The sequence below is a fragment of the Mollisia scopiformis genome, assembly GCF_001500285.1.
Source record: "Mollisia scopiformis unplaced genomic scaffold LY89scaffold_5, whole genome shotgun sequence".
Taxonomy (NCBI): domain Eukaryota; kingdom Fungi; phylum Ascomycota; class Leotiomycetes; order Helotiales; family Mollisiaceae; genus Mollisia; species Mollisia scopiformis.
Window position 1 is genome coordinate 1257260 of NW_017263585.1, and position 23634 is coordinate 1280893.

At 47.6% G+C, this 23634-nt stretch overlaps 9 protein-coding genes across 9 annotated transcripts; 2 read left to right on the top strand and 7 right to left on the bottom strand.

Annotated features, from left to right (window-relative positions):
• Positions 1-44: 44 nt before the first annotated feature.
• Positions 45-1728, top strand: LY89DRAFT_770560 (uncharacterized protein; the record flags this gene model as incomplete). The annotated part of the gene is made up of 2 exons (XM_018221856.1): positions 45-429; positions 488-1728. 2 exons carry the CDS (start codon positions 45-47, stop codon positions 1726-1728), a joined length of 1626 nt encoding a protein of 541 aa, XP_018075665.1.
• Positions 1729-2309: 581 nt separating this feature from the next.
• On the bottom strand, positions 2310-3604 carry LY89DRAFT_639295 (uncharacterized protein; the record flags this gene model as incomplete). Its single annotated transcript, XM_018211611.1, has 3 exons — positions 3389-3604; positions 2923-3336; positions 2310-2839 (listed from the first exon to the last, which is right to left on the bottom strand). Exons 1-3 carry the CDS (start codon positions 3515-3517, stop codon positions 2312-2314), a joined length of 1071 nt encoding a protein of 356 aa, XP_018075666.1. The 5' UTR covers positions 3518-3604.
• A 4002-nt stretch (positions 3605-7606) lies between these two features.
• Positions 7607-7894, bottom strand: LY89DRAFT_577242 (uncharacterized protein; the record flags this gene model as incomplete). The annotated part of the gene is made up of 1 exon (XM_018208880.1): positions 7607-7894. One exon carries the CDS (start codon positions 7892-7894, stop codon positions 7607-7609), a length of 288 nt encoding a protein of 95 aa, XP_018075667.1.
• Positions 7895-9613: 1719 nt separating this feature from the next.
• Positions 9614-11510, bottom strand: LY89DRAFT_770566 (cytochrome P450; the record flags this gene model as incomplete). The annotated part of the gene is made up of 7 exons (XM_018221857.1): positions 9614-9798; positions 9850-9877; positions 9938-10187; positions 10243-10410; positions 10462-10610; positions 10684-11151; positions 11214-11510. 7 exons carry the CDS (start codon positions 11508-11510, stop codon positions 9614-9616), a joined length of 1545 nt encoding a protein of 514 aa, XP_018075668.1.
• A 599-nt stretch (positions 11511-12109) lies between these two features.
• Positions 12110-14477, bottom strand: LY89DRAFT_705130 (acetoacetyl-CoA synthase; the record flags this gene model as incomplete). The annotated part of the gene is made up of 5 exons (XM_018217431.1): positions 12110-12366; positions 12419-12599; positions 12651-14069; positions 14115-14296; positions 14457-14477. The coding sequence occupies 5 exons, from the start codon at positions 14475-14477 to the stop codon at positions 12208-12210; spliced, it is 1962 nt and encodes a 653-aa protein (XP_018075669.1). The 3' UTR covers positions 12110-12207.
• Positions 14478-14648: 171 nt separating this feature from the next.
• LY89DRAFT_778882 (uncharacterized protein) lies at positions 14649-17152 on the bottom strand. Its single transcript, XM_018222250.1, has 7 exons — positions 16885-17152; positions 16796-16809; positions 16584-16739; positions 16472-16535; positions 15532-16416; positions 15150-15481; positions 14649-15097 (listed from the first exon to the last, which is right to left on the bottom strand). The coding sequence occupies exons 1-7, from the start codon at positions 17073-17075 to the stop codon at positions 14937-14939; spliced, it is 1803 nt and encodes a 600-aa protein (XP_018075670.1). The 5' UTR covers positions 17076-17152; the 3' UTR covers positions 14649-14936.
• A 326-nt stretch (positions 17153-17478) lies between these two features.
• On the bottom strand, positions 17479-18550 carry LY89DRAFT_770578 (2-hydroxyhepta-2,4-diene-1,7-dioate isomerase; the record flags this gene model as incomplete). The annotated part of the gene is made up of 5 exons (XM_018221858.1): positions 17479-17636; positions 17700-18015; positions 18072-18185; positions 18244-18324; positions 18383-18550. The coding sequence occupies 5 exons, from the start codon at positions 18548-18550 to the stop codon at positions 17479-17481; spliced, it is 837 nt and encodes a 278-aa protein (XP_018075671.1).
• Positions 18551-19235: 685 nt separating this feature from the next.
• Positions 19236-21445, bottom strand: LY89DRAFT_694848 (FAD/NAD(P)-binding domain-containing protein; the record flags this gene model as incomplete). Its single annotated transcript, XM_018216733.1, has 8 exons — positions 19236-20106; positions 20157-20228; positions 20289-20390; positions 20442-20510; positions 20569-20938; positions 20991-21116; positions 21185-21311; positions 21362-21445. 8 exons carry the CDS (start codon positions 21443-21445, stop codon positions 19236-19238), a joined length of 1821 nt encoding a protein of 606 aa, XP_018075672.1.
• Positions 21446-22219: 774 nt separating this feature from the next.
• Positions 22220-23283, top strand: LY89DRAFT_577506 (glyoxalase family protein; the record flags this gene model as incomplete). Its single annotated transcript, XM_018208899.1, has 2 exons — positions 22220-22697; positions 22754-23283. 2 exons carry the CDS (start codon positions 22220-22222, stop codon positions 23281-23283), a joined length of 1008 nt encoding a protein of 335 aa, XP_018075673.1.
• Positions 23284-23634: the final 351 nt, after the last annotated feature.

Sequence of the window (23634 nt, forward strand, 5' to 3'; positions counted from 1 at the left end):
ACCATCCGAACATTTCATAAGACTTCTCGAACTTTACCCCGGAAATGCAAGCGACGATATTGAGTGCACTTTACGTCAAATCAGATTTAGAGGATGCCCCAAACTACAAGGCAATATCGTACGCGTGGGGCAATCCTGCAAACAAGGTCAATGTGCACTGTGATGGCAAGCTCATTGTGGTCACACGAAATCTCAGAGATGCGCTGCTTCGACTTAGGTTCAAAGACAAGGCGCGACTTCTTTGGGCTGACGCGATATGTATCAATCAGAGCGACGACGTGGAGAAGGGATCGCAGGTTAAAATTATGCAGACGATATATGGGAATGCGACTGGAGTGTGCGTTTGGCTGGGATGCGGCACCGCAGAGATGCAACCGGCTTTTAAACTCATAGATGATATAGTCAGCCATGAGAGCTCAACAAGCGCTGGTACGTCCTCGTCAGACTTTGACGAGACTAAATCTTTTTTGACATTCGAACTTCATAGACAGAACGGAGCTTCCAGATCCTACTTCGAGATGTTGGTCGACACTTGGTGCTTTCTTCTCTGCAGCCTGGTTCACTGGACTCTGGGTCGTTCAGGAGGTCTACAACCACGCGTGTACCGTCTTCTGCGGCGAACACGAGATGCGATGGCAGGATCTCGTCCTGATTGCGGAATTTCTCTGGGAGGATCCCTTAAATGCATATCCCGGTTCTAGAGGGGATTCAATTTCGATATTACAGATTAATTCTGCCGGCCACAGCCACGCAACATCTGGTGTATTCGATCGATTCCGCCACTTCAACTGCTCCGACCAGCGCGACAAAGTCTACGCACTGCTATCTTTTCCACCTCTCTCTAGCCTGCGGCCATTGATCCAACCAGATTACAGCAAGTCCGTTGCAGAAGTCTTCGAAGAAGCTACAGTGAGGATCATTACGTCCTCTCAAAACCTCGGCCTGCTATCTAGCCTTGAGCATGATTGTGAAATCGAGGACGAGGACTGGCCAACTTGGGTTCCGAGGTGGGATCGCTCTCGCAACGTTCAGGTTCTGCACAAATACTCCTCGGGGAGAGTGCACTCATCCTTACCTCGCATGCATCACCAGCCGAGAATCCTCACATTAGAAGGTGTCCGTATTTCCACATCGTCATGGTGCGGTATGGTGATAGAGATAGTGGGAGCGACGGCACGATATAGCGAATCTCAGAGGGATCCCCTCAAACAGCCTCTCCAGGAATTGTTAAATACTCTTCCTAAGGTAACACATCCAAACGACCCTCTTCTTCTCCGCATTGGCATGACACTTATAGTCGGCCTCGATCTACAATCGAAATGCCCTCCTCTCGACTTGGCTCAATTCCGCCTCGATTTCCTCGCATATCTAAGAGATATCTTACCCTCTCTATATATGCTTTGTTCTACGCACCATTTGTCACAACTCTTGATGGAACAGGCACAAGTAGGTGACGCACCAAGATTCTATGCCGCAGCTTTCCGTGGAAGCAAAAACAAACGAATCTTCTGCATGCAGAACGGAGAATTCGGCATAGGTCCTCGAGCGGCGCGGGCTGGTGATCTGGTCGTTTTATTGTATGGTAGTAATGCTCCCAGCGTGCTGCGGCCAAAGGGAGAATATTATCAATTTGTGGGCGAATGCTATGTGTATCAGCATATGCATGGTGAAGCGATTGAGATGGCTGCTGAAAAATTGTTGCCTGTTGAGAAGTTTGAGTTGAGGTAGATTAAGTATCTAGAGCTGAATTCTATATGACTTGTGGCTTCCCCTCGTGTCTGTATTTACCAAGTTCCGAACCTCGAGTTCTTGCAGATAACGTCCTCATTACTGATAAACTTTGGAATAAGTGAAGTGTTATAGCGTCGGCACGGTCTCAAGCATCGAACATTTTATTTGACTTTGTCTTCCCTGTTAAATAAAATGGTATCTCGAGAACAATGATTCACACCCTCGACCGAAGTTGGGAAAGAATTATTTCGCTGTGTAACGACGTCTATTTTAGTGTGCCCGCTTAAGTAAAGGGGTGGTGTCACACAAAGTAAGAGAGCTAGGGATATTGTTTCGTTATGAAGATGAGCCAGGTATCCCTTACGGGTTCTACTTTCCGGATTGAATGTCGAGAGGATAGCACTGAATTGCGCGGAATCTGATTAGACTCGAGAGATCGATTCTCACCACGCGCTGAAGATTGAAGTTCGGACTTCGAATCAGATATCTTGATGTATAATCTCGGAAGACAAGAGATTCATTCATTCATCACGAGTAGCGGAATCTACAGTTTAAACCTTTTCAATCCTCCCCCAACCCCTCACTTCCTCGCCCGACAGAAATCATAACTACTATATCCCCTCCCATCCGTCCACTCCGTCAACCTTCTCAGCACCATCTCATTCGTCCCCCGATTACTCTTCGCAAAAACCGTATCAAACGGATGCAAATTCGTCCCATAATAACTCTCCTCATAAAGCACATCCGGACTATCAACATCTCCCTCGCACTCCTCCTCATACGTCTCACTCTTGTGAAACGCCGCCATCATGGCGTCGATCTTATAGCCAGCGGCTTTTATCAGGGCGCTAGCATGGACCTCGACTGAGACGGCGTGCCAGTATTCGTTCGGGCAGGAGTTGATGCCTGGGTGCTCGATGGGGGGCACGTTGACGGCGGGGCTGTTGGGTGGTATGTTGGTGTAGGGGTAGGGCGGGAGGGAGGCGCGGAAGGTGGCGATGGTTGCGTTGGTGGGGAAGAGGAGGGTCGTGAGGCCGAGGGTGTCAGTCGCTAGGATCATGGATTGGAGGTGGTTGATTGGGATGCAGTTTAGTGTCATTCCGACAAGCTGGGCGCTCTGGTTAGCTTGTCATTCATATATGTTCGGTAAGAGGATAGAGAGCGGCCAGACTTGAAAGTGTTCTGACTTACTTTTACAGAATCCGTGATCTTGTCCAAGTACATATCACTCCAGCAGCCTTCAGACCAATACGGTATAAACGGTCCTCGGATACTAGCATTCATCAAAATGAAACGGCTGTACTGCTTGTACAAGTCATCAGCAACAAGTACAGCTGCATAAGACCCCAGGTCGTAACATTCGTTCGGTCTCTGAACGAAGCGAATATTCGTTGCATTTGGAAGCAAATTCATAGCATCAGTCTCGCCATTGAAGATAAACATAAAATCGGCGGCATCATGAAGAGCATGTGCAATGAAGAACCGGAGGTTCATGCGTGCATTCTGACTATCAAAGAATGCGTAGAGGATCAATGGCCGATTCGAATCCGTACCAAGTGGGGTTGCTAAACTTGATGGATATGACGGCGACCCGATACTTTGGGTCTGAATATGGGTAAGTATAAAATTGATTTTGTGTAGTCTGAGGAATAGTCACCAGTAATCTGTTTGTTCGATGCGAATCAATTGCCCACAACGTGATCCAAAACACAAAGAAGGCAACGAACGCTCCTCCCAACCACGACTTCTTGATATTAGCAAACAACTGGCTCCGTATATCAGCCATCGCGCAACCGGACAAACATCCGATGCAATCTCGAGAACGCAAACGTCGCAACAGAGATCGTGATCGAAGTAGAGATGTCGTTGGAATTTTTCCGAGATATCGACAGCTGTTGAGGCTGGCTGCGGTGCTGGTTGTCTCGGCGGAGGCGCAGCAATGCAGCCTAGGATTGGGTGATCATACCGGCTAATCTTATTTAAGGCTTCCATCCTTCCTTTTGATGACCCTGCAGCTGTCATTTGACCCTTGTTTGAATGGGACGGGACCGAACGCCACGCGGCGCAGATCAAGGGTTCGGATTTGTGCGGTTGACGGTGCCGAGTCGGGATCATCTCCGTAGATCTGGTCTGAGCGATTGATGCGATGAGATCTTCGTATCGAAGGAACCACTCATTGGTATCCAGCTGCACCATAGCCTATTCTTTCCATGAACAAGCGTAAATCGATGTCCGCAGCGACTGACTTACATAAATTCATTCAACCTCAAACTCAGTAGAAGGCTTTATGTACGAAAGCAGGTATGAGAGTGAGAATTCCTCCACCAATGGCAGTTTTTCCAAGCTCATAATGATTTGCGCATTTGAAATTAAAATCTAGTCAGTTGCTATATTCCTTACATTCAATGTTTCAACCGCCCTTGTCCACAGAAGTTGAGTGGTAGGAAATACAGGTGAATAGGGCAGCTTTAACTTGCTTATTGTATATATAAAGCCTTTCCACTCGGACCTCACCCTTCACTGAAGACAACCGAGCGATATTTAACTCCCCAATGCAATCGAGTTGAGCCCGGTCCCTTTTCGTCAAACACAATGAACCCGTCTCTTGATATTCTCTCTCCGCTTACCGTCCATGACCCCTCCTTTACGTTTGGCCCGGTCGAGCCAACCCCGCATATTTGGTGTAACTCTTAGTCGTGCTTCTTGACAATAGTTGAGGACATGACAGCAAGTTTCAATATGACAATAAACAGTAAACTGCTAGACTAGTATAGAACCTATTCCAGGGAACTCAGGAAAAACTCTCCTGTGTGGAAGCTTTTATGAACGAGATTTGCTCCAACAGTTTCCCAACGGTGTCTCTATAAGTTGTAGTTCACAGGTAGTTAAAGATCCGTACCAATTTGATAGTAGCAGCCGTGCCAGGGAAGTTCCACCCTTAATCTGGTATAGCTCGAGGGACAGTTCGTGATATGACCACAAGAAGACAGAGGTCGACCTATTTATGGACAAAATGATATAGAACTAGAAGGGAAGGGAGAACTGAGTTATTTGCAGCTCATGGAGCCAAGCTGAAGTGAATTCAAGGGGCCAAGAGCGGCCAAGGAAGGAGGGGGAAAAGTTGTTTGGGGGTTTCTTTTTATTGTTTTTCAGTGAATCTGAGCCTTTCAATCACCTTGAATCACAACGATGTCGCGATGACCTCACACCTAAATTTATTCTCTTTACCTCCAAGCTCTGGAAAACTATATATACTAGCGGCCGCACAGTCCGCTTTCTGAAATCAACAAACAAAGAAAGTCTACAACAAAATCATGGAGTGGGCCAGGAGTGAGCCAGGAACGGCCAGAGAAAGAGGGGAAATCCTTTGCGCATTTCTCTATTGCGGCTTTGAAGTTGTTAAGTTTTTGGATCCAAGATGAAAGGCGAAGTGGAGATAATTGACAGTAGTAAAACGTTTAACAACAAATCTAGATTCTTAGCAAAGACATGACATCCCATTCTTTCATCTATAATCCGAAATAGGTATGTGCTCAATCTCCTGTGCGCAAATCGTATAGCAATAATCTTGACGAGATCTGCTCCATTCTCCCTCATCTCCATGCAAATCGTTCACCAAGGTTCTTGACGGTCGTGGAATCCGAAATTGGGGGGAAGGGAGGTCTTTATATATATGTTGATCTTTGCACTAGACCGGGCGGAAAGAAGCAAGCTCCGTCCCGGCGAGGCTCTCAAATAGAGTGAATGTCAAGCTCGGCCAAGAATGGACAGGGAGAAGCAATTTCCGTGCCGACGAGGCTGTCAAAGGGAGTGAATACAAGCCTTCAGCCTACCTAAGTAGAAGAGGAGGGAAGAAGTAAGTTTCGTCCCGACAAAGCTGTGAAATGGAGTGAACGAAAACCTTCAACCTTAAAATGGCGGGAAGAAGTAGCTTCTATCCTAACAAAGTTGTAAAATAAAGTGAATACAAACTTTTAGCTCAGAAAGAGCGGGAAAAAGTAACTTCCGTGCCAACAAAGTTATAAAATAAAGAAAATGAAACCTTTGAACTTAAAAAAAAGGCGGGGAGAAGCAATTTACGTCTCAACAAAGCTATAAAATAGAGTGAATATAAACCTTCAGCCTAGAAAGGCGGAAAAAAGAAACCCGGTGCCGACGAGGCTGTCAAATGGAGTGAATCTAAGCCTCCAGTTATATAAAGAGTTCTACATTAGAACTAACTATAAAATAAAGTATCTGCGACGTAATTCCGAACTGCGTACCAAATAAAATTGGAGGCACCAAGGCGCAACATGACCAGAAGTGAACCATGTCAACGCCAGAGTTTAGCGACTCATAGGAGAATAAAGTAACGACAATAATAATTCCATTGACAACGACAGCAATTCAACTTTACCAATAACAACAGCAAATTGTTCTTCACTCGCTTGAACATACTCCCTTGAACGTTTTTCGCTATTTTACAATTGCGAAGGAAAGAGTATTTCCACTTACAGAACCGACTTTACTAAGTTGTCTGGTGTTTTTCGTTGTTTATTATCAGTCGTATTCTCAAAATCTAAGGGAAACAAGTCTATTTATATTTAGATCGGAGCAAAAAACACAATTTCCGACAAAGTTGTTGAAAAACGTGAATCTGAATTGTGAGTCAAAGAGAGAAGTTTTGCACTGGAATAGACGGCGGCCGGCGGCCGAAAATGCCGAGAAATTGGCATCTGCGCTCTTGTGGTTATTGTAACAGCATTTCACAATAACCTGACCTTGTTGTTGCTGATCTCTCTGAGTCGAAGACATTGCGGACGTAAGATGTGAATGAATCTAACATAGAAGGGCGGCGCTGTAAAGAAGTTTGTCCTTCAATGTCCGCACTCCAGCGCTCCCAATAAGTAGTTCGGGCAGTTTTTTGCCCTAAACCATCATTACCCGTACTATTACGGTTCTGTAAAAACAGATGACCGTCACCACAAAGATTCTAGACGGTTCCAAACAGTTGTAACTACCAAGACAATAAAAACTGTTAATAGTATATTCTCAACCTCAAGCTTGAAGCTTTCACCTTAGGTTTTAACTTCAGATTTTAAGCTCTTACTTTAGTCTTCCTATTTCAGAATTTTTAGGCTCCAGAACCTTACTTAAGGTCTAATCTCCGCTAATCTCCCCATTCCTCAAGCTCAGCTTCTACCCCCTGTAGTAGACGAGTAGCCGGATATCAGCAATTATTTGGGGCTAATAATCGTTACTACGCATCAAGATGATGGTTATATTAAAAACAGAACCATCACCAGCCTAGACGGACAATTCTTGTCGGACACGCTAAAACTGCCTGTCCGTTGGAGCGCTGCACCAGTCTCTACTTCATGACGCTCGCGGGTGTTTAGCATTTCTCCATCGAAATAATAGCTATTTCCAGTTAAAGTATTATTTGCCCAGTAATATGGAACAGCATTCTCGGCAGAGAATCTTTAAATACAATTTAATTGTCATAGCGAGAATACTGTAAACAGAAATAAACAGCAGCCAGTGATGCTGGTGAAGGAGTGAATCCAAGCGTCTATTCAAAAAGAGAGGATTTTGAACAAAATCAGACGGCGGCCGCAGATGCCCATAGACTCAGGATTAATTTTCCCTTTCGCTAGTTCCGTTTTAGTATGCTCTGGCGCAGCATGCTTGTACCCATACGTGCATGCAATACTTGGTTCCTCCGGGATCGGATCAGGCATCTTTTCTGCTAACTCTATTGCCTTAGAGATAGAGATATGGAGCAAGCGCGCTGGCCAAAGGTCCTTTCTTTCTAGCAACTTTAAATATGCATATGCATATTTACTTGTCCATCCACACCTGTAAACACACATCCCAGTCCCGTCATTTATTCCTGCTATTGAGGCACCTTGTTGTTCTGGTGGTGGATGATGGCACAGATAAGCTTGAGCGCAGCGGCATTGTCTTCGGGCAGCGGTAGCTCTACTGGCCCATCCCGACCGAGCATATTATGGCCTTCCTTCCAGTCGGGCCCGAACATGACGGAGAAGGGTTTCGAGGCTGCCTTCAGAAATAGCGAATGAACACGAAGCTTCACCTTTTCCGGCCCAACAACCAGAATAACATCGCCGTCTGCAGCGATCTTGACAACGGTGCTTGGCTTGTTGTCTCTTAGTTCTTCCATATTGGTTTCTTTAATAATCCCGTCGATGTTATGTTGGTGCTGAAACTATCCCGCTAACAGGAGGCTCGCCGATGGGCAGCAACTGAGATGCGCAGAGCCTCAGAGCCTAATCTAATCAATCAGGTTCCCCGCCCATCACCAAAATTACGCGAACTTTAAGGTCTTTAACCGACATCCCTGCGAGGCGAGAGTCCCGTAGCTACTTCAACTACCAAAGTAAACACTCAGACCCATCCAGCAGCTCTCCGACTGTGCTGGGGTAAATCGCGGCTGACATCGGCGGAAAGCGGCGCACAAATTCCGTCAACGTCGGATTTTCATTCCTCTGGCACAACAACATAGCGTGGAGAAAAAGGTGTCGACTTTGGACCCAGCCATGGCATTGTGTCACACCTCAAGGACCAGAGATCATAATATCCAGATCTCCTGACCCATATATCTTCTACATAAGAATTCGTACAAGTACTCATTCTCCATCTGCCCCTTCGTCTTTTCCCGCAAAGTAACGTTCCTCCAGTTCCCTCGCTGACACGTATTCTTCAAACCCGTCGGCTTCCACCTAACTCGCACTTGTGCCGTGCGCTTCTATATAACCTCCCGAAGAGACCTTGTCACATACGGCTGCCACCCCATCATGCTCAAGATAACAGCGTGGCCAATAGGACGATGGATTTGCGAGTGACGACGGCAACCTCGAAAGCGACTGCGATTCGATCTCGGATTGTCCTTAGGGCCTGTCAGCTCACGCGCGGCTCCGGTCATAGTAGCAGATGAGATTGTGCTAGGGAGCGATCACGGGCAGTGATTAGCATAGTAGGAAGGTGGCTACATTGAAGCGTTCTTATAAGCCGGCAGCAACTCCTCCTCGGGGTCTTCCTACTTCAACACAGCCTCGATTGGACCACCCAGATCTCAGATGCGATAACGTTATACATAATACAGTACAACAAACACACGGTACACACACTTCTGTGGATCAGGATGAGCATCACTACTTCCAGCAACCGCAGTCCTGCCCAATGGATTCTTAAACCTCTCATCGAAACGCCATCACCAATTTACAAAGCACACAGTAGCCACTTGGCCTACACAGGGCACACTCAACCACACGATCTGGGGAGATTCGGGGTCTTCGGGGTTCAGGGGTTACGGGAGTATACGGGGTAGTTTGGACGAGAGAGAACGTTGTTGGGAAGGTTTCTCCTTGTGAGGATTAGAAAGGTCGTGGAATCACGGTTGCTGTGGTCAGCAGAGTTGTAACATGGCTTCACTGTGGCCGTAGCCCGCCAGGTATCTAGGGATCGCAGACATAAGAAGACAGTTAGTCGCCGAGTCAAGGCCTTATACCAAAGTCACGAGCAAAGCACTTTTATCAACGGATATGTATGTATGCGTAGATAGAAGCCAGACCACTCAGTGGAGGAAGTTGCTGATCACACGAGTGTGATGAAGTGAGGTGTGTTTACTGAGGCAGCTGCAGTTCGGCAATTGGTGCCAAAGCTAGGCCATTCCGGCATAGCTATCCAGACGGATGGCTGGAACCGTGTATGACTAAAATCAATCAATCAATCAGCGTGCACCTTTGTTCGAAAATGTTACTTTTGACTTTACTTCTTCTCCTGCTATAAGCTTTCCTTTATCCTCCTATTTCAGCTCCTTCAATAAGCAAGGATAACGGTTAAGCAAAGGCAGGCTGTGTTTATACTTATTATTTTCTTGCTATAATAAAGATTCCTTAACCTCTTTCTTAGCCCTGGGATGAACCCGAACAAATACGCCCGACTGTTTTGCAAACCAAAACGTCTTTATCTGCCAAGTTTTCTGTTCCGAAGCCCACGAAAAATCAAAGTCTCTTAGTAATTGCGGCACCATCTTGCTCATCTCCATCATCGAGATGTTCTTCCCTGTTTATAATCAGTAAAGCCTCCCGAGCAGGGACACGAATAATAACATACCAATACAAGTCCTCGTACCGGCTCCAAACTGTACACCTCTTAGTTAGAGCCATATCTCAGGATCAAAGCTTAGGGTGAGGTAACGTACTGACAGGAAACACTTCTCCATCACTCCTAATTCCTCTGGCTTTGCCTCAATCCATCTTTCTGGGCGGAACTCATCCGCATCATCACCAAAAATGATCCTATCGTGGTGGACCACCCAGGCATTCATTCCGACAATAGTTCCTCCCGGAAGGAATACATCATCTACCTTCAGTCCTTCTTCAGGGACGTATCTCTCGAGCGGAAAGCCGACGCCGGGATGAAGACGCATTGCCTCTTTGATGCAAGCTTGCCTTGGTGGAGTCAGAAAGCACGCCCTGCTATGAAGTGGCGATGAAGGGAACTTACAAGTAGAGCATTTGAGAGCTTTCTGCTAGTGTGATATTCTTTGACGCTTTGCCTTCACGATCTGCGAGCAAGATCTCATTGACAAGTTTTTCGTACGATCTGGGATTCATGATCAGGTAGTAGAATACCGCCCGCAGAGAGATTCCGGTGGTATCGCTACCAGCGAGCCTGAAAGGTCTTAGCATATTTGCTGTGTTTCTGTGAAAATGAGAGGTTTACAGGTTGTTCATGAGATGGTTCATGAGATTGCGGTGAGGCATGTTGTCCGGTGATTTCTCGCTCTCCTTTCGAAACAAGGCCAGAAAATCAGTTCGATCTGAGTCGCCTGAATTCTGTGTGTCGTAATCCTTGATCGCGTCTTCTACAATCTAAGCAATATTCGATTAGGCTTATTTAAACTTGACAACATGCTCGGGGAATATTGTCACATACCTTCACAACCTTCGGAACTGGGTTTGCTGCCTCAACTGCGGCGATGTTGTCCGAAAGGACGCTCATTACTGGCTCATTGCCCAACAGCCATGGATGAAAATTTGGGATTTGACCACAAATACTGCCATACCAAAGCCCGCCTTCAATTCCAGCAATGATATCGTTGATATCTTTTCTCTCCTCCATAAAAGCGAATGTACGATTAAAGGTAATGGCTCCTATCACATCAAATGCATACCACTGAAGCCACGTGCCAAGGTCGAAAATCTGGTTCGAGTCGGCGTATTCATGCAAGATGGAAGCAAACTTGTTGGTGCAGTCGTTGACCTGAGGCTCAAATTCCTTCATGAAGGATAGAGAGTATTTGTTTGCAACACCCCTCTTGAGAGCCCGATGTTGAATGATGTCTGTGATGGAGAACATGCTGTGCATTAATTCTCCAGCATACGGTGTGGCGAAAGGGTCGTAGAAGCCAGTCTAACACCCGTCAGGATGGACATCCAAACCGAATCCCGCAAATGTGTAGAGCGTAGGCTTACCTTTAGGTATTTGTTGTTCGTGCCGTAAATGACTGGAATCATTGCTGGATCTGAAATGGCGACATGATTCGGGCCAACGCGAACCAGCTTACCATATTTCTCATGCAGACGTCGGAAGCTCTCGTGTGCATCTCCCGAAGCAGCAATCTTTACGTTCCACAACCTCGAATATGCCGCAAGACATGGACCAGGGATGTTGCGAAGTCCAGGACGAAAACGAACGCGTAGAAGGCTCGCGATCCATGTCAAGGACAGGAGCAGCGCAGCCAGACCTGTAAATTGATGTAGGTTCAACATGATCGCAACGTGCTTCTCTTCTGCTGAAAAGTATGAAAGCTTATGATTCAATGGAGAGACGAGTGCTATATTCTATGGGTTCGATGATTGCTGGAAGCTGGCTTGGGAGAGGCTATTATATTAGTCTTGCCCGTCCACGGGTAGCGGCATTTTGATCTCGAATGTGGGGTCAGAACGACACTATCTACCTAGCACGCATCATAACAGGCATGAAGTAACGGTGAATTAGTGTTAGTCTTATGGCCATTCGGAGGACGAGGATGAGGTGGGCGTGGTGGGGCTACGCCTCAAGGATCTCAACAGAGGCATCTGGAAACGGCGGAGGAACACGAAATGAGATGCTCCGCGGGAAAAAGCCGAGATTGTACATCCGCTTGCTGAGCCTCCAATTAGAAAGCAGTCGCTGTGAAGTCCGACCACTGTGAAGATGCGGAGGTCCCGGACGCCGCAACAGCCATCAAATTCCAAGCATGTACACGCCTGGACCAAATTTCACCCTGAATACGCCCAGCGTGAATTATCTCTTCGATTTGCACGTGCGACGCACACATTGCAGAAGTGGAATGTTACTGATGACCAAGATCTTAATGTTGAAGTCTCTAGGATAATATAAAACATCAATAATTATAAAACGCCATATGCAAAATGATACAGTCTACATTGGTGCTTCAAACCGTCAAACGCCTAGGTACAGCTTTCACAGCTTGCTTTTTGGAGGAGCCATCTTCTCGATATCTATGAACTGGTAAAAGAACTTCAGACTCTCAGGATTAGCCAAAGTCGAGCTTGGCTGGAAGGCCTTCCCGGACAAGATCTTCTTGACAGGAAGCTCGACTTTCTTGAGATTGATCGTCGTCTGTAAAGATGTTAGGCGCTTTATCAGCCACAGAGAGGAGATGAAGCCTTACCGGAATATCGGGAGTCTCGAAGATGAAGGCCGGTACATGCCTTGGGCTCAGAGCTTTGGAAATCACGCTTCCGATGTCAGCCACCACTTTCGGTGTGAACTCCTCTCCGTCTTGCATCTTTAGGAAAAGCAGAACTCGCTCGTCACTATCCTGTGGACGTTTTTGTCCCACGGCAATCGAACTTCGGTGGTTAGCATGATGCGAACACAACCAGTTAGGGATGGGAACGTACTCAGATACCTGAGGGAACTTCTGTTCGATGATAGTATAGATCTCAGAGGATCCAAATCTGATGCCAGCCGGATTGAGAACTCCATCAGACCGCCCCACGAAGATGAGCCTACGCGTTCCAGGAATCATAAGCACATTGTCGCCTTGCGTCCAAACATGGTTGAACTTCTCGAAATAGGACTTGAAGTATTTCTCCTTCGCGTCGGGGCCCCAGAATGAAGTCGGCATGTTTGGGAAAAGTTTTGTTACGACGAGCTCGCCCGGAGTTCCCGATTGTGCGAGTCTTCCATTCAGCCTTACACCTTCCTCCTCCTCAAAGACTGTGACTGCCATACCAAGCTGAGGACCTTGCATTCCACCAACATATACAGGCGTGATAGAATTGCCGCATGCAAAGGCTCCCGCAATATCAGTCCCACCACTGACATTCTCTAGATAAACCGACGGTGGAAATCCTTTCTGGTATATCCATCGAAATAGCGCATCCGGCAACATCATTCCTGTCGAAGCAAGGGTTCGAATAGAGGACATGTCTACCAGATCTTTCGGGACAATGCCTTGTTTCTTAACTTCCCCTATCCATTTCGGTGATGTTCCTAACATCGTCACCTTCTCCCGGCTGATCAACTCGAGGTATGACATCGTATTAGGATAGAACGGGCTCCCATCGTAAAGAACAAGTCGTGCTCCGTGTATGAGATGAACTGTGGTAAGTAGGTACATGATCCATCCTGTTGTCGTAAATTGGAGTACAGTATCCCCAGGGCCTTGGTCGATGTGCAGTTGATTGTGGATTGCAGTGTTCAGAAGCACCCCTCCGACCGAGTGTGCAATGCATTTTGGCGATCCAGTTGTGCCGGATGAGTAGACAATGATGAAAGGATCCTGGAATGCCACTCGGGTGAACTGAAATCTCGCAGTTTCCGCCGAGCTGTTCCTCCGCCCAAGAAACTTGGAAAGGGAAGTACTGCGTGGAACATTACTTAAGTCATAAGATTTCGCAATGAATCGTGGCATGACCACGACTCCTTCGAACTCTTGGATGCCAGATAGCCCTTCTATGATACCTTTGATCTTCTCTCGCAGGTCAATGGTTTTCCCGTTGTAAACAGCTGCGTCGTCGCAGAAGATGAACTTCGGCCTCAACTGCACCAATCGGTCGAGAATACTTGCGACTCCCATGTCTGTAGAGGAGCTACTGAAGATGCCACCTAATGCAGTTATCCCAAGGAAGACTTTCACACTGTTGATCGAGTTGCCGGATACAACAGCAACGCGGTCTCCCTGTCGCACTCCAACGCTCCTCAAGGCTTCTGCCATCTGCATGACTTCCGATCGTAGCGTACCCCATGAGATATGCTTAGGCGCCTCATATCTCTCCGTAACCTCTGTGATTGCAATCTTGTCATCCTCCTTCCCTCTGGTGGACCGCTTTCCTCGAGGTCCATCTTATGTGCCGCTGTACAACAGATTCTCCGCAAAGTTGACATTGACGCCTTTGAACCACTCTGGTACCGTTTCGATTAGAGCCGATTTGTTTACGACTTCCGAATACGTTCCATCATGTACAAAATTGAAATGCCGGAATGCGAAGTCGAAGAATTCAGAGTGCTTCGTGACGGAGTAGTCGTAAATATCCTCAAACGTCTGTAGCGAATGCAAGTGGTTAGCTACGATTCAATGTCCCAGCCCAGGGCCAACAGTTGAGATAATTAATTGCCTTTAGATCCAGCCCTTTCTCTCTTCCCAAAGCTTGCATGAATGCAAACATTTGGGTCTTCTCCGGAGCCGGATTCCTCCATAGCACCTCTCCAGTTGTGGCCGCCATGATTTGACTTTGAAAGAGAGTGGCTCTTCGACTGTTCAGAAATTCGCCAAAGCTTACAAGAAATTCGCCAAAGCTTACAATCGTGCCCAACTCGTTCGTGCCCTTTAAAATAGATTGTCAGAAACGTCAAGTACCTGTGACCGAATACCGAGGCTTCATCCCGAACACGTACCGGGTAACCGGGGAAAGCCCTGGCTTAGCGTCGGAGTATCCCGTCACCCGCCTATCGCAATTCCTCCACATGGTCCAGGGATCTAGGGAGTTCGCAGTAGCGCTTGCCTTCCCACAATCTCATCCGGAAGCTGCTGCCGGACTTCGATGATCCCCGGCATGGTACGGCAGAAAAGCCCGGCAATCAAAGATGTTTACCCCAGAAGTATCAGATTCCTTCCACTTGCTAATAAGTCTACTGACTACCAAACCCCACTTACTCCAAGCCCTGCCGTGCGGATTCCGCTTCTACTGATATTCATTCATGGTTCCGACTATTTGCCACATGTCGATACCTGCAGGTTCCTGCTTCAATGGATCGAAGGGCGTGTGAAGCTGCGCCATCAGCGACAAGATTTGCGAGAAGTCTATCTTGAGCCAATTCCAGCTTTGCAGCTGTATCGCAGAGTCTGTCCAGATGTCAGGAAGTAGGACAAGAAAACCGTACGATTATTGACATACCTAGCAAACGTTGCGAGAGCTCCCATCGTCGTGCGAAGTTTCCCAATGCGACATTCAGGAGGTCTAAGGCGTTTGAGATTTTCACATCTGGACCCGCTTCGGACTGTCCATAGATGGACATCGTGTGTAGACTCAACATGCACATGGTAAACCAGATCGTTGAGCAAACAAATGGATCTGCGACAGCAAAATATTCTGGCTTCCAGTGACGGAAAATAGTGGCAATGCCCTCTCCGCTTGCCACGGAAATTTTCCAATTCGAGACGCTATCATCTCCGAGAAGGTCACCCGTTTTTGAGCTGGGAAAAGGAAGAAAGCATTGGACTTGAGACCTTTCAATTTCGTCAATACAGATTCCATTGAGGACGGCATTGATGCTCACATGTGCATTAGGAGCAGAGTTTCCAGGCGAGCCCGATGTGAGCCCACCGTCTCCAAAGATTGCATCGATGGGTCGAAATACCATTCAGAGAGGGATAATCGCATGCATGGGAGCGCATTTCTTAGCACACTGAATTGCCGAATGAGCTCAGGGGTTGTGTTTGCATGTAAACTTTGTCGGCATAGCGATACAGCCCGAACAAAGCAGATTGACAAAAGGTGCATATTCATTCCGTCATCAGTATCCGTGGTCAGTATCTCTCGAGCGTTCATCCATGATCTCGACGAGTCTGTCGGAAGGAACTGAGAATTGGATCTTACAACACCGCCTGCTGTGAATTTTGCAACAGATGTTGATACCAGTGCTGTGCCGATGCCATGACTGTCAATCCCGAAATGCGAGCCCGTGATACTGTTGATAGCGGAATCAAGTTTCCATACAGCCCACCATACAAAGCGCTGCTCTTCTAGCTCGAATTCCGTGAGATCTGGATTAGGTATGCCGCAATCTATGCGGTGTAGCCCGATTGCAAATGCCGTGCGCATCAAGGTCCCGACCATCATCCAAGCTTTGCGGCCTGGGAAACTGGTGAATTGATACAGCGTCAATAGAACGTCGGCTTTGAGATCGTTGAGAGTTATGTGTGTATTCCCCTCCTGTGCCTGGCTCTCCTGGTCTGCAATGCGCGCAAAGCTCTTCCATGGCGTGCTATTCGAGGATCCGAGTAGAACAAGAATTTCTTCAAGAGGAGCGAACCTCGAGGAAACAGTGAAAAGGGCGTAAATGAGTTTGTTCGGTATTCTGCATTCGGCAAGGTCTCGTTCGAAGGAGCTTCTGCAGAATAGGGGAAGGATGGGTTGAACATGGACGAAGTAAAGATCGACTCTGGATTTCTGTCAGGCAGGCTATTCCAGCAAGTCTCAAAGAAGGACAGGCGCACAATCTGTTCTTTGCGTTTTCGCTGATAGTCGAGAGAGAATTTGCGGCGGAGAAGAAAGTTGTATCTGAGACGCATATGAGTATTCGAGAGGTACCACGAGTCGAGCACTTACTGGTATTCAATTCGGGTTCCGCAGCCACGACTGGTGAAGCAGCTGCGACAGTGCTACCTGAGCGCTTTGAAGGGCCAGGCTTCTTCTTCATGTGACGGTACTCGCATATCCAGCCATTCTCGAGACATAAAGAGCACGATGGCCTCTCCAAGTTGCCTGGATCTTATTAGCTGGTCTCATCTTCAACTGGAGACAGATTATGTCGGGCCTACATTTTCTCTTCTTCCTAGAGATGGACGAGTCAGTTCGCTAGCGAAAAAGGTAGACTCAAGAACGTCCCTGGGGCATCAGAATTACTCACCGTCGACAGCTACTACAGACTTGGAACTTGTAGACTGGAGTTGAAAGGTTCTCGTTTCTCCTGGCGCCAGGTGACGTTGATGGTTGAACGTTGGTCGTTGGCGTTGGTACGATATCCATCAACCCTGGCGTTGGCTGAACGTTCGGCGACATGATTGCAGCCCAATCCAGACCATCAAGAGAAGAACTCATTTGTAGGAAATACTCTATGTTTGGTTTGAAAGTGTAAACGTCGTGGATATCAATGCCCGTTGTCGCAATGTGCCTTGAGAGAGGAATAGATAAGATGATGAAGCCCGGATGTTCTACGGTAACTATGTACCCCGCATCTACGAAGAAACGTGGCGCAGAAACGAGGCTGCGAGGCGCTAAATATTCCCATGTCCTCTATGGAGTACTCTAAGACTTAGTCATTAATACACCAGTGCGTAGTCGCATTCCACAGTAAAGTCAGCTATTCAGCCTGGTTGAATGTGAAACGCGGTTTTCGAGCAATGCTAAATAAATTAAGATCTTTATTCCAAATCGTCGTAAACGACCCAAGACCCTGTACGAAATCCCCTCACTGGCGCTGTATGTCTTCTGCCTGGAGCCATCACTTCTCAAAGACAATCTTATTCTTCAAGATTCCAATAGGTTGAATTTCAACCTCCACCACATCTCCGTCCTTCAAGGAAACTTGAGGTTTGTGGAACCATCCAACTCCAGCAGCAGTGCCAGTCATGATTGCCGATCCATACGGGACGGTTGTGCCTGCAGAGATATTTAGCATTCAAATTTCATTTTGGGGCGCCTGGTGTCGGCCGAGAAGCTCACCTTGGGCAAGGAAATGCACAAGATCCTCTACAGAAACGATGAAGTCAAGCGGGCTGTTTTGCATGACTTTCCCATTCAACCTTGTCGTAACCGTTGCCTCGCCGGGCTTGAACTTTGAAGGGTGAACAAGGCGAGGCCCCAAAGGTGCGAATTTGTCGAATGCCTTGGCAAACGTGTACTGGCCACCAGATCTCTTCGGGTCTTGGAAAAGGCGCGCTGTGAGGTCGTTCCCAACTGTGTAGCCCAAGATTGAGGGAGCGGCATCGGCTTTGGAGATGGTTTTTATGGGGCCCCTTAAGATTACTGTAAGCTCGCCCTGTATGTGCGTGTAAGAAGATTTTGCCAACGATTCGACGAGCTGGAAGGATGTACCTCATAATCGGGGAAATTGCTTTGCGTGCAGAGTGGAAAGGGGACATCCTCATCGGGGTTGGATAGAGCTGCTGCTGGCTTGTACCACATTGGTGGGTTCGCTGGAATGGTCAACTGAATAGATAAACATTAGCTAACCAGATCTTTGAGACGACGAGTCTGTACAACTAACCCCGGCCTCCTCGGCATGATTTCGGTAGTTCAATCCGATACAGTATATAGGGTCCGTCTGGTTTGGCGTCGGTGCAAGTAACTATGTGGGAGAGCAATTAGCTACTTGAAAGCATCTTCCCGCTTCTGAAGGCTCGCACCTTCTTCACGGTAACTTTCTTTGCGCCCTTATTGCTCTCTAAGTCCTCGATGCTGGCAAATCCTTCCAATTGCAGACCAACCTTGGGCATTTCATCCATAGCCAGCGCAGCCCAGTACTCGGCTGAGTCCTCACCCGCAAAGCGAATCAAACTATCCCAGGGGACCATTTTGCTGTACTTGTTGATGTTAGGATATTCCTCCGTCTGGCAATATGACGCACAGCTTCCGAGCAGAGACAGGTATGGGAAAGATATATTATATGAAGACAGACTTGGAAAGCAACTGAAGATGAAATTACTGTACTGCCGCCGTAGTTAAGAGACGCAATCCTGCTACGCCCCTAGGAGACTACAGTAACGGCAGGATGGTGGGGCCGCTTGCAGGATGCATCTCATGGAGAGAAAGCGGTTCCTCCGCCGCTAATAAATCCTCCCCATCGCCGCCACATTCGCGGACGAATTTGGTGGGATCAATTGTTAGTGTGGAGTGGCATATGAACGAGGCACGATTGCAAATGCGAGCAATACTGGGTTCCAGACCTCCTAGCGTAAGGTACGCCATCTTGGCACTCCTGGCAAGGGAGTCCATCATGTCGGTTGCAGAAGAGGCTCTCATCGTTAGCTAACGTCTGTGAACATCGCTTGCTCATATGCAGGTCATAATCAAAAGGGGATATGATATCTCTACGGCATAGTATCTTGGATTTTCGGGAATAATGCCACGTCAATAGTTTTAAATATCAGGAGCACAAGACCATTGATTCCGCAGTAATTGCTAGTAGAACACAAACAGAGCCATAACATAGGCCTCTCCCTCCAGCTCGCATTTACCCCATCTTCATCTCGTCTTGCCTCAAATGAAATACTCTGCGATTGTCCTTCCGTTGCCGAAAAGCTCCTCCACGCTTGAAGCGACAGAATGAATGAAAAAGTCTGGACGAACGATGGCATATTTCGCCGCACTTCCAATCCTCTTCGCCAGCGTATGGGGATCGTATCCAATCATTGGTTCGATGCCTTCTGCCAGCAACTCTTCTCGTTTGCACGGACGATACACTTGCGAGTCCTTTGTGCTCTTGCCCAATCCGAGACAAAGGTGAGTTACATTCTTCTCCCCAAGAAGATCCCCCGGCAAAGCCATTCTCCTAATGGTCTTGGCTATGCTGATCTCATCGACATCATCTTCGTCCTCGACGATATTTACCAACGCCAGCCGAGACGCGTCGCGGTGGAAGACTTCGTCCGACAACTGCGGCTTTTCGTCGCCCCTTCGAATCCAGATTTGAGGCATCTTGTAGCCGCCTCCTCTCTCTCTCAAAGCAAACAAGCCATCAAATTGCTGGTATCTGAACGAATCGCCAATCGTATAGCGAGTCATCAAGAACGGAACTCCAGGGAAGCACCAGAGCAACCGCATCAGAGTCCGAGTCAGAAAGGCGAGTACGCGGCTGCGCTGATTGGTGATGCTCCCATTTGTCTTGGTGAGCTTGGTCGCGTGGTCACATGCTTGTCTTTGCTCGTGGCCCCAGCCGGTGAGGAATTTATCGTGAACGACAGGCGGCACAGTCATGCGGGAGAGGAACGCAAGGCGCCAGAAGAGACTATGTGCGTCGCGGACTCCCGAGGCAATGCCTTGACCGCCGAAGGGGGGATATACGTGCGATGCGTCGCCGATTAGGATGGTCCGTTTGCAGTGCCATCGGTTCACAACTTTTGTGGCAAAACTTTGCAAACTTTCAGTCCCGTTTTTCATTGTGGACAGCAGATCGCTTACGTGAATGGGCGACAGCGTAGTATACCTACACAGTCTCGCGGATAAGACACCATAGTGCCTCTCAATTTGCTTCTGTGATTTGTCAGTAAACTTGTGCCATGGATTGATGCCTCCAGACTGATGGGGTCTTACGAGAATTTGTAGCCTGCTATTTCAAGCCACGGACCGATTTGGGACCAAAGATGAGCAATGGGATCGTCTAGGTTATCTCCTTCCTCGACTGAGTACTCATGTCTGTGTAGAATCAGTTGTCTATCATTGACACACCAGGTGGTCCTCATTTACCTCCAGAAACGTGTACCCTTAGGGCCAAAACTGCCAGTGGCTGCAGGTCTCTTTGGGTCGTTGACGAAGCTTTACAGGCTGTTAGCATTGCCCGTTGAGATCGATGGCGCAGTATCCGGAGACCTACTGGAATCCAGATGGCCAAAACGCATCGTAAACTTGTTCCGGGGAGTACCCGATTTTCCAGAGAGGGAAATCGGGGTGTGTTGCTGGTGTGGGAAGAGTAATCTCGAAATTTGTAGCAACCCAGGTTGAGACGTGATTGTACTGACCAACTTCCTGTCTAATGCCCTTGGGCTCTAGGAACTTTTTGCGCACTATGCCACGTTTCCCGTCTGCTCCTACCAAGTACGAGGTTCGGATTGAACGGATGTTTCCTTCCTCGTCTTTATACTTGACAACTACGCCTGCTTCTTCTTCGGTGCGGTCCAACACTTCGCAGCCAATGCGCAGATCAACTGTAGGCAATGCAACAATTCTTTTTCTAAGCTCCCTTTCTAGACAATTTTCAGTTTTCTTCCTTTCGATAATCGTATAGATATTGCATACCGTAATTAGGTTGAAATTGGTTGATTGCGTTCGGGACGCTCTGTTGCAAGTGGTCATGGTCGGTATCGAAATACATAAAGGCAGGGTTGTTCCATGTTTTGTTATGGAAATGAAGTATTCCAGTCTCTAAGGCATTACGCATTGAGGGGTCAGCAGGATGATCTTTTGAGAGCAGACCTAGTGGGAAATCTCACTCCGACCGATCTTGGTCGTCAGCTCATTACCAATTCCTAGAGCGTACGAGATGCGTACCGCATCGCCCGTGATTGCGATCCCGCGAGGGTCCTCTGATAATTCTAATTCCTTCTCCAGAATGACGGTCTGCCGAAGTTGTTAACATATATTCTGGATGAATAAAATGCAGATCTTGCCTTGATATTGATTCGTCCCAAATTCACAGCCAGTGCAAGACCACTTGGGCCAGCACCGACAATGAGCACTGTTGTCTCTTCCATCGCAAGTCTCCACGAATACATTGAAGGGTTGAGAAATGCGATGTGCTGGTGTAGAGGGTCCAGAATAAGAAGCAAGGTAGTCGAACCAGGGTCAGGTGTCTTGATCAAATAACAAAAGTAATTGAGGCGAACACTTGTTGATGATCAAGACAGTCGTCATGATCCGTGGAGGAATAGCTGGTCTTGTCAACTTCGGACGTCTGGGTAGCCCATTTTATCCACCCGAGCATTCCCGTACCCGAGATCTCTGCCCCAGGGCTAGATTGTCAGACTTCGTTGCTCATGAATACCAGGGGGGTTTGGCTGGGCTCGGAAGTGTGAAGAACTTGGAATATGGGGTAATGTGAAATTTGTGAGTTACCCCGCCAAAGTGTGGGGAATCTTGAGTTGCTCCATCAGATCCTCCGCAACATAACGGAGGAATGCAGGCACAGAAGGCCTGAAAGGTCTAAGGCTTCTAAATCCTTGCTGGAGCCAGGGATACCCACTTCTTTCTTCAATAAATTGATTTAATTCGATTCGTGCATGTCATCTCATCTTAGATAGTACCGTGAGTTGTCCGAGACCGAAGAAAGTTCGCCTCCGCCGAAAGACCTTTCCACAAGCTCATCATAAGCCTACCACATTCTCTTCCACACAGCAGTCCGCACGGACTAAATTGCAAACAACGACCTTATTTTACTGTCGTCAAACCCTTATACTCCTGTTTTCTTTCACTCGTTGCTTTGTCTTCATCATCTGAATTCTACATTGGAGACTACGAACACCATCACAATGCCCTCTTCCGTGCTTCCACTTCCCGTCGTCAACAACTCCAGCAAGATCCAATTGATTCGAATCGGCCATGTCTACCACGGACATCCAGATCTTCGCAAATTCCAGGCATTCGCTCGAGACTTCGGCTTTGAAGAAGTAGCGGAAGTCGACGGCAAGATATACTATAGAGGCTACGGAAAGGATCCTTACATCTACGTTGCGTCGAAGAGTGGCTCCGAGAAGGAATTTGGAGGCGGCGCTTTCATTGCGAAGACCCAGGAAGACTTTGAGAAGGCTGCAGCGCTTGAAAATGCGGTTGTGTCGGACATTAGCAAAGCTCCAGGTGGTGGTAAGATGATCTCAATTCCTATACCATCTGGGAACAAGATTCACATCGCCTTCGGCCAGGAAGAGAGGGAGGCGGCGAAGACTGCAGTTTCGAAAACCGAAGTCCACAAGGGTGCCTTTAACACAAGTTTGGAGAAATCGAGGAAAGGTACTACTCGGGTCCTTGCCCGTTTTACAGAGAGACTGCTAACAGAAGCACTTCAGGCGAGTTTCAACGTTTCAAGCCTGGTCCTGCAATGATCCACAAACTCGGACATTTCGGCTTCATCTCCAAGAAGTGGGACGAGGACGTCGCATTCTACACGGAGAAGTTCAATTTCGTCCCCTCAGATGTTCTCCACGCTCCCGGCAACTCTGATATGGACGTGATGACATTCCTACATCTCGATCTTGGAGAGGAGTACACCGATCATCACACTCTATTTGTTGCCCGTGCACCGCCCGACATGCCGGCTACCATGATGCATCACACCTCATTCGAAGTCGACGATTTCGATACCCAGCTTCTCGGTCACGAGCATTTGCTGAGCAAGGGTTACACATTGGTCTGGGGTGTAGGAAGACATGTTTTGGGCTCGCAAATCTTTGATTATTGGAAGGATCCGAGTGGCTTTACTATTGAGCATTATGCAGATGGCGATTTGGTCAACGTTCATACAAAGGCGTTGAGGCAAGAAGATCAGGGTCCGAATACTTTATCGGTGTGGGGGCCGAATCTGCCTGAGGTGTTCTGAGGTTCTTTAGCTAGTGTTTATCTAACTGCTTCCAACGCTTTTCTGCTCTTTTTGGTTCTGCCTGGCCTTTTGAAATTAAGTATTACCGCAGTATTCTTACGGGGAATTAGTGTTATGTGATCGTATTTCGTGTGATAAACGGCTGTACTATAACCCGAAGGACATGGAACAGTTAAATTTATCGAATAACCACTTGTCGTAAAATGACATTATCTCGTCTGTTGATTGTGCTTCAAAGAAAGCCTTTGCGAAGTTTCTGCCTTTTGAACTTTGGAGTAGCTCTCTTCGATCGTGGTGAAGGTGTTGTTAATATCCGTTTGCAACGAGTGAATCTAAACCTGTCGAGCCCGC

Coding starts and splice junctions, on each gene's coding strand:
- LY89DRAFT_778882 (XM_018222250.1), bottom strand. CDS start 17,075: ATGAGTTCTTCTCTTGATGGTCTGGATTGGGCTGCAATCATGTCGCCG. Junction 16,536..16,583: donor GGAACCCGAATTGAATACCA/GTAAGTGCTCGA, acceptor TATGCGTCTCAG/ATACAACTTTCTTCTCCGCC. Junction 16,417..16,471: donor GAAAACGCAAAGAACAGATT/GTGCGCCTGTCC, acceptor ACAGAAATCCAG/AGTCGATCTTTACTTCGTCC.